At 38.5% G+C, this 9,462-nt stretch overlaps 1 protein-coding gene across 1 annotated transcript; it reads right to left on the bottom strand.

Annotated features, from left to right (window-relative positions):
- Positions 1-601: 601 nt before the first annotated feature.
- Prss37 (serine protease 37) lies at positions 602-5,672 on the bottom strand. The gene is made up of 5 exons (XM_015493940.2): positions 5,367-5,672; positions 3,516-3,657; positions 2,143-2,396; positions 1,438-1,574; positions 602-848 (listed from the first exon to the last, which is right to left on the bottom strand). The coding sequence occupies exons 1-5, from the start codon at positions 5,398-5,400 to the stop codon at positions 702-704; spliced, it is 714 nt and encodes a 237-aa protein (XP_015349426.1). The 5' UTR covers positions 5,401-5,672; the 3' UTR covers positions 602-701.
- Positions 5,673-9,462: the final 3,790 nt, after the last annotated feature.

The raw sequence follows: 9,462 nt of genomic DNA, 5'->3' as shown, positions 1-9,462 counted from the left end.
TTTTTATATTGAAGGCATTGAAAGTTATTTATTCCCATCATAGAGAGCAGGTTTATGCCTTTTTTGGAACTACAAGACATCTTTACCTCACTCTAGAACAGCCTGTCTTCCTTTTTGACTTGATTTATAGTTGTTGACCCTGTCTAAAAGGGTTGTTTTGTACTTTCCACTCTTCTACTGGCTCTCTCTCTGTAGCATGCTGAAATCAATGCAGCCCTGAGATGAAACATGCTACTCATAGGAAAGCTGGGATCTTAGCCACATGTGAGAGCTTAAAGTCTGAATTATAAGAGAGATAGCAGGGAAATAGAAGTCAACATTTCTTTTGATGCCCGTGACTCCCCAATAATGTTGAGGCCAAGAGCACAGAATTTAGAATCTGACATTTTGGGCTTCTATTCTAGGCTTTGAAATCTATGAGCTACGGCTAAAGTTTTAGCCTCAATTTTCTCATTTGTTAAGGAGGATAAAAGGTAACTCAAGATTTGTTATGAGCATTTATGAGATGATGAATGTAACCCAGTACAATGCCATTATTTAAAATGTTTTGGATGTGGGCAGAGACGCAAATAAGAAGACATGGGCTACTGGTGTGCTGCATCCATAAGTTTCTATTTGGAGATTTTATTTTGAGCTTAAGCTTGTATAGTCAATGGCAGAGACAGTGGGATTTGGAGGGAGAAATAGGCTATCAATTCTCCTCATTTGTGCCTGTCCTTAGTGGTTTTCTCAATCCAGGACACATATTTGTAAACATTAGTATAGATTCCAACATCTCCTCCCATGAAGTGTCCAACCTCGATTCCCTGGAGCTTGTTTTTGCAGATGACAGTAGCCACGGCTACCTCCTATCAGAAATCAGAAAGAGAGAGAGAGAGAGAGAGAGAGAGAGAGAGAGAGAGATGATCACGCCCTTTCTTCACAGGAATACCGTCTTGTTCCCAACTTAGGTGAGCCCTGATGAGAGACAACATGCTGGGACATGAAAAGAGCACTGAATTGGGGGACACAAAGCTTCAGTCCTTTTTCTAGCTTTGCTGTAACTAGCCTGTGTGATCTTGAAAGTCTGAGAATAGCCTCTCTAGAATTATGTGTGAAATGAGTCAAATCCCATTTTTTTGAACTTGTGAAACCAGTTTCAACTTGTAAAGTTTGATTAAAAACAAAAAACAAACAAACAACAACAACAAAAAAAAACAATGCCTGTTTTTACCATTCTGAACACCTGGCAATGTATTACGAGCTAGAGGTACTACTTAGTGCTCTTTCATGAATATACTCTATAAGGAGAGCGCATGATTAAGAAACAATGATGTCTCTGCAGGGGCCTTATCAAATTCTCAAAAAATTAGAAATTAAAAAAAAAGCTGTATTGTGGTTAATTAGTTAAGTAGACACACAAAAGTAAATGAAAGTTGAATATAAAGAAAAGATTACCCCAAAAATTCGGCTGAATACTTTCACAAATCTAACACATAAGGAGTTCCGGTGGCTCTTTCCTTGTTCAGTTTTCTTGCAGTCTTTATCAGACATCACAGGAGCCTCCAAGTTCTGCCTTAAGTCTGGGTGTCTGCCTGAGGGAAGAGGTGGTAAAAGAAAACATCCTGTTTATCTCACTCTCTTTAAGTCCTGACTGTCTTTTTGTGGAAAGAAAATGGGAAGAAATGAACCCTGAGCACAGGTATGAGTTAATCTTGAGGATTTAAAAGTAGTCTTCATGAATGTTTGAAATACAGAGTTTTCTTTCGGCTCTGTGTCCAGTCTTAGAGGAAATAAGATGTGACCTGACTCAAGTTCTCAGAGGTGTCCTTCACATGTAAAATGAACATGTGTTGGTAGTCGGGCTGTAGCTTCTCTAATGTGAATTGTGCTTCTGAGAATCAGGAATGGTGGCCTCTGTGCAGAGTCAGATGGCTTGGTGACTCCAGCTGCCAAAACCCTGAAGCAGCAGTGGGGCATTAGATACCCTGGGAGAGGAGGAGAGACTCTGTTCAGGGCACTTTCTGCTAGACCACTCCTGTAGCTTCTTGTTTGGGTCTCGAATCATGATCTCCCCACCTCTCTTCTCACAGCTTTGAGGGCATGTATGTTCCTCTTTAAGGAAAACTGATGACCTTAATTTTCTGTGGGAGGTATACTCACCATTGTTTTCCCGGCTCCAGTCCAAACCTGAGAGCAAGCAGACAGTTCCTGGCCGGACATTGCTGGTGGCAAGGGGAAGGAGCTGGACTTTTTGGTTTAAGATGGCAGGCTTAGCCAGCTTAATGAGCATGAGGTCATCCTGTGGAGAGCTGTCACTATGGTTCCAGTATCGGATAATCTGGATAGGATTAATTGTCTGCTCTGTCCCGTCTCTGATTCTGCTCTTGAAATTTCCCAGCATCAGTTTCAGATTTCTGGAGAGAAAAAGGATTAGAAGTAATCACTATAATCATCATCATCGTCATCATCACTAAAATATTGAATGTAACTATATGCCAGGTGCTTTATCTGGATTATCTCATCTAACAGTAAGTCTGTACAGTGGATCCCACGTTTATCCCCATTTTACAGATGAAGTAGTAGAGGCACATAGTAGAAATTTTCTCATGATCATAAAGTCAGTAGTGTAACCCTTAGCCACTATGTTTTAATGTAGTGTCCCTTAATGTAGTAGGGAGAAAAATCATGCATATCTAAGAAAATTTTCTATCCTCTCCAGTGTTTACCTATCCAACTGGCAATTTCCATCTTGGTTGAGATAGGAGAATGGAATGACGCAAGTGTTGAATATTTTCTATTTTCTTCACTAAACCCACTAACAACCCCATTCTACCCTGTTCAGCACTTTTGGATTCAATTCATGTGTGAATTAAATCAGCGGGCTTCTGATTAGGTCTGATTTGGTCAATAAGAAGAGGAATGGTGAGGTCGACGTGTATATCCTCCCAGCACCCTCCTGCAGTATTGCTGTAGATGGGCTGTGTCCTTTGACAATGGTTACCACTCCTGTCAGAGAATCTCTTCATAATCTCTTGAAAATGCTCTTTCCCTTGCCATTTTAGGCATATGGGTGCTCAATGCACTTTTCTAAAATTAATTTTGAGGGCATGGAATTGTAATTCGTATTTTCCTGATATCTTCATCTCTTAGGGCTTAGTTTCCTTTTAAAACTCCATTTACCCAATTTGAGTGCATCATCAGTGGACCCTTAATTGATAATATGCATTCATATTTCCAGTAAAATAATTGCAAAAACTGATTGTAGATTGGAGAATTATAACATGTAGCACAAGGTCTCTCAAATGTTTTGGCTGAACATTTTGGGGCACTCTGCTGTGTATGGTAGGATGTTCAGCAGTATCCTTGCTCTGGCCTCTCCCTTCTAGATGCCTTTGTCTTGTTTCCTGATTTTGATAACCAAAAATATCTTCAGATACTACCAAATGTGCCCTGGGGTGAAAACTGCTCCTATTGAGAATCACTGATGTAGAATAATAGTCCCTGTTTCAGGGGATGAGGATGCCCATACTCACGGTAAGTAGCAATGAGCTGGGGCCAATACCCAGCTGGTTTTGATGAGGACACCCACACAGGGATTGAAGTGAGACTTGAGGTATACCAAATAGGGAGCAGGATCTTCTTTTTGCACAGATGAGTGAGCAGAGAAAAATGTCCCTGAGAAAATAATTAATATTCTTAATTATAAATATTAGGAAAAAATAAGATGATCATTTCCCGGTTATGGAACATGATTTTTAAATAAGAATGGAACTAGGCAGGAAATGTGAATATATTGGACAATTTTTAAAATAAAAACTGTAAATCAAAATGGCATATCATTATATCTAACATTCAGAATAATCATTTTTTGGCTAATATTGATAAATTTAAGAAAGACTAATAAGAAAGACTCATTTAATGCTTACATTACAAATGGACTTTATCTTCTTAAAAAGCAATTCAGAAATAGACATCTGGAATCGGAAATTGTTCATAACATGTGACTTAATAATTTCAACTCCAAGACCATTTTAAAGAGATAATGAGATACTTTGTATAAATATTATAAATAAGTGTGAGCTCATTTTAGCACTTTTTATAATAGCTAAACATCGTAAACATAAATGTCTAATTCGATAATGTTGAACATTAAAATAAAGAAGCATATGGGGGCTGAGGCTATTGCTCAGCGATAGCACGCTTGCCTGGAATGTGTGAGGCACTAGGTTTGATCCTCAGCACCATAAATAAATAAATAAATAAAGGTCCATTGACAACTAAAAAAAATATTTTTTAAAAAATAAAGAAGCATATGCACAAGTGGAATATCACATATATTAAAAATTAAATGTATAAAAAGAAATATTAATGACATTTAATTTAAAATAACAATAAAATCATATATAATTTAATTGTCTAAAATCACCAAACAAGAAAGAAACCATTCAAAATGCAAAAAAAAAAAAAAGTCTGTGAGTAAATTCAAAGTATTAGCATGTGTTGACTGAGAGGTGGGATAATGTCTTTTTTTTTATACTTCAAAAATTCCAAATTTTCTAATTTGAACATATGATAATTTTATAAGTAATTTTAAAAATCCCTAGATTATAAAGGGGATAAAGACTCATTTTAATATCAGAAATGAATGTCTTGGCTACTATCAGTACTTCTGTTGATCCTCCCAAGCCTGGGCCTCTACCTCACTATACCCTTCTTTGTGTGATCATGGCATTAGAAACCCCAAGGGAAAAAAGGGTGAATTACTAATAAAGGCAAGATAAGTTGAATTCTAGAAGTCAGTCTGTGTGTGGATTTATTTAATCTTCCCAACTCTATAATGTAGGTAGATACCTCCATTTGACTGAAAAAACTGAAGCACAGATGGATTCATTGACTTGCCCAATCCCACACAGCTAGTATGTGATACAACCTGAGAAATGCCTCACCAGCAAATTCTCCAATCTGAAAAACTTCATAGAAGGCAGGCCCCTGTTATTAGATCTCTTGTTCTTACCTTTTTCACCCTTTGCATTTCAAAGTTTCGGGAAAGAGGAAATAGAGGTAAAAAATGAGTTCTCTGTCTTTGTGACCATATTGAGACTTGCCCAGAGATTAATGAAGCTTATGTTTTGGAATAACCAAGTGGGGAATGCTCACTGTTGAGGATTCTCCAAGCAGGTTTGTGCCACAACCTACTCCATAGCTTAGCACTAGAAGGGTGTGCTCAGTCTGTCCTGAGAGCTTTTGGATGGGCTAGACCCTAATTCTGCTCATGAAAGTATTTCTTGACTCTTCTGCACCCTTCACACATGCTGCCTCTGCCTTACCCCATCCTACGTTAATCTATGGCTTATAGGGCAGAATAGAACATCTTAAATACATACCAGCAAGGACACTCAAATAGAAAACAAGTTCCATGATGGTCCAGTTCTGTCCCTGTGAGATCTGGAAGATCAGCAGAGTATAGAATCCTCAGCTCAGTTGTCCACAGACTTAGTGGATGTTGTCAGGATTGGAGGCCCTCAGTGGGACTGGAAAGCAGTGCTGGGCATAAACAAAGGAGGAAGATGGCCTCAGGCAGACCTATGGAAACCCTTCTGCTCCAGGGGATTGGAGGAGGAGGATTTGCCTCTATTGGGGCCTTTCAGGAAAAGAAAAACAGCTTAATTCCTTAAATTGCTGGATACAGTTTCCTCTGTTTGCTACTCCTCGGAAAAGCCATCCACTTAACAGTAGTTCAACTGTCTGTGGAAAGGGGTGCTCTAGTTTTAGGACTTAGCTTTTCTACAGAGTTTCTGAAGCCAGGGATAGGATCCTCCACCTTAGCTCAGGGAGACAGGGTCCCTGATGTTTGCCTTGAACTCCTCAATGGTAACTTATATTTTCCTTGGCCCCTCCCATCTTTGTTACACTAGTTTCATATTTCCCTTTGGGCACTGTTTCATCACTCAGATATTATCACCAATTTGGTTTTTGCTGTCTTGATCACCAGTTTGGGGCTAAGGAAAGTAGGAAATGAAAAGCATATAGAATAGTTGTTTTGACAGTTGAGGAATGGTATCCATTCTAGATGACATAGATCTAAGATTTAATGTACATTGGAGTCAATTCAGAAGGTAGCACCTCGGAATGCTTTTTATGTAACTAAAAGCTTTCTCAGTTAATAATAGACTCCTATAGCCATCTTTGCACAATTGGGAGCACACTAACAGGGGAAAGAGCAGTAACAAATAGCAGCTGACATTTACTGAGCACTTACTGAACCCTAAGCACCCAACTAGTTATTTATAGACTTGTCAGTGGTTAGTTTATTTCAAGTTAGTCTGAGATGTGAAATTAATTACACTTTATATCAGTTGAAACCTTTAAAATTTCTTTTTTTCTTTGTTTTATTAGTGCATCATCGTTACATGTAGTAGTGGAGTTCACTGTGACGTGTACATATATGCATATAACATAATCTATTCCAATTAATTCCTCAGTATCCCCCCTTACTCTCCGCTTCTCTCTTCCCTTGTTACCTTAGCTTTACTCTTCTGGACTTCCTTCTAAATATTTGCATGTCTATTTTTTTCATTGATGCATTATAATTCTATATAAAAGTGGAATTCTTTGTGGTGTATGTATACATGAGTATAGCATAATTTGGTCAATTTTATTCCTCAGATCGCCTCCTTCTCCTGTCCTCCCTTATCCCTTGTTCTGCTGCTTCTCCTCTACTGATCTCCCTTCCATTTTCATGAGACCCCCTGCCACCTATAATTCCCTACTTCTGTCTAGCTTCTGCATAAGAAGGAAAACATCCTTGACTTTCTGAGTCTGGCTTATTTCCCTTACCATGTTGTTCTCCAGTTCCATCCATTTACCTGCAAATTACATAATTTTCTTCTGTTTTTGGGGGTACCAGGGATTGAACTCTGGGCATTCAGCCACTGAGCCACATCCCCAGCCCTATTTTATATTTTATTTAGAGACAGAGTCTTATTGAATTGTTTAGTGCCTTGCTTTTGCTGAGGCTGGTTTTGAACTCACCATCCTTCTTCCTCAGTCTCCCCAGCTGCAGGGATTATAGACATACACCACTGTATCCAGCTCATAATTTCCTTCTTTATGGCTGAGTAGAACTCCATTGTAGATAATAGACCACTTTTTCTTTACCCATTTATCTGTTGATGGATACCTAGGTTGATTCCATAACTTACCTATTGTACATGTGCTGCTATAAACATTGGAATCCATGTATCATTATGTATGCTGATTTTAATTCTTTTGGATAAATAACAACAAGTAGGATAACTCAGTCATATGATGGTTTTATTCCTGGTCTTTTGAGGGCTCTCTGTACTGATTTCCACAGTGATTGTACTAATTTGCAGTCCTACAAACAATGTGTAAATGTTCCTTTCTCTCCACATCCTTGCCAGCATTTATTATTATTTATATACTTGATGGTTGTCATTTTAACTGGGGTAAGATGTAATCTCAGTGTAATTAGCATTTCTCTGATTACTAATGATGGTGAATATTTTCTCACATGTTCGTTGGACATTTACATTCCTTCTTTTGAGAAATGTCTGTTTAGTTCATCTATTGATTGGGTTATTTGTTTTCTTGATGTTAAGATTTTTGAATTCTCTACATATTCTGCATATTAATACCACTTTGTTCCTGTTAGGGTTTATGTAAGAGAATCCAATAACCCGACCAGTCTTCCACCCAAAAAGTCCATGGAGATTTGGCTTGGGGTTGTGCTTGCCTCCCTCTTCCATAGTGTGGCACTGGGCACACTTCTGAACAAAAATCTTGCCTTTCTCAATATTATCCATTTAATTCGCTCTTTTGTTGCTAACACAATGAAGGTTTTTTTCCTTAAGATCCAGATGTATCTCTCTCTCTCTAAACCTTTTTATATCCATAATCTGTTGCAATGTCACAACAACCTTAGAAAGAGGAGATAGGACTGGGCTGGTACTGCTTTTTTCTGATCTGTGGGCGGCAGAACTGAAACAGAATTTAAGTGATTTCCCCAAAGTCACACATGTAGCAAACTATAAATAGAACTAGGTCTTGTTATTAGATGCTCACAGTTTTTCACCCATAGTCAAACAGCATGGGTCTTATAAAACTGTACAGTTCCCCATGCACACTCCCAAAGTATGGAATGAAAACCAGGCATGGCACATACTGTTCTGAACTTCACAACAAATGTACAGGTGTATTTGGAAGTAGGGCTAGTTTGTGAAATTCAAAGCAGGGTGGAGTTTTAAAAATTTTGGGAAGAAGTGGGATTAATGAAAACAGGTGAAAAGTTGAGAAAGTGATAGACTTCACTCTGAGGCTGTTTTCCCAGGTTGAAAGGGAGATTATATTGAAATGAAGTCTGAGTAGTTAAATCCTGGGGGTGAAACTTGCTCAATGAGAAATGAGAAAGGAAGGGACAATAAACTTCCACTGTTATTTCTCTGCAATGGGTTGCTCTGAGATTTGGCTTTGTCTTTTACATCTTCCTATTGCTTTGTTTCATGTCTCTCTTTGCTTCACTCTCACTTCTTCTTTACCCTTACTTCTCTGGATTTGTAATTTTCAAATGGTGTCAGTTCTTTAATTCTTGCCTTTGCTTCCCAAAAACCATCTTTATATCAATAAAGTAACCAAAGTTCATGATTTACTTGTTTGAAATCAGCTAGGAACAGTCCTTGTATTTGCATTTTAAGGTCCAAAACGCTTTCCACTCTAAACCTTTAAAAGTACATTGGACAAGAGAAGATCTTCATTTATGTGAGGTAACAGATGATGGGGATTGATATTTAGAATCAGATCTGGTTTCAAAATCTAACACCACTATTACTTAGCTGTGTGTCTGAGGAAAAAATTATTTAACCATTCTGAATCTCAGTATTGTCATTCCAAAAAAGGGAATAATAATAGCTAGTAGTGACAGCACCTTGATGTTTGCCTGTAATCCCAGTGACACAGAAGGCCGAGACAGGAGGATGGCGAGTTTCAGGTCAGCCTCAGCAATTTAGTGAGACCCTCAGCAATTTAGCAAGATTCTATTTTTTTTTTTACTTTCTCAGCTTTTATTTTCTTTTCATTTATAAATCATTTCTTTTTTTTTTAATTTTTTATTGTGGGTTGTTCAAAACATTACAAATTTCTTGGCATATCATATTTGACACTTTGATTCAAGTGGGTTATGAACTCCCACCTTCACCCCATATACAGATTGCAGAATCACATCACTTACACATCCATTGATTTACAAATTGCCATCCTAGTGTCTGTTGTGCTCCGCTGCCTTTCCCATCTTCCACCCTCCCAAGGTTTCCACCTAACTGGCCTGGCAGGTGCCTCACCGTGTCACGGCCACCTGGGTTCGTCCTCTCTGCTGCTCCTGGCTGCCCAGTTCCTGACTGGGCAGTCTCCTGGGTTCGTCAGAGCACCCTGGAGTCCTGCTCCTGCTGAGCTGGCTGGTTTATG

The sequence above is a fragment of the Marmota marmota genome, unplaced genomic scaffold (genome assembly GCF_001458135.2).
Source record: "Marmota marmota marmota unplaced genomic scaffold, marMar, whole genome shotgun sequence".
NCBI classification, from domain to species: Eukaryota; Metazoa; Chordata; class Mammalia; order Rodentia; family Sciuridae; genus Marmota; species Marmota marmota.
The sequence above is the reverse complement of the archived record's forward strand: the minus strand, read 5'-3'. Positions and strand labels throughout refer to the sequence as shown.

What these genes read in the sequence shown, in the direction of transcription:
- Prss37 (XM_015493940.2), bottom strand. Translation starts at nt 5,400, where the DNA reads ATGGAACTTGTTTTCTATTTGAGTGTCCTTGCTG. An exon ending in CTATTTGAGTGTCCTTGCTG is followed by an intron (nt 3,658 to 5,366) that starts GTATGTATTTAA and finishes TTATTTTCTCAG; the next exon opens with GGACATTTTTCTCTGCTCAC. An exon ending in CCAGCTCATTGCTACTTACC is followed by an intron (nt 2,397 to 3,515) that starts GTGAGTATGGGC and finishes TTTTCTCTCCAG; the next exon opens with AAATCTGAAACTGATGCTGG.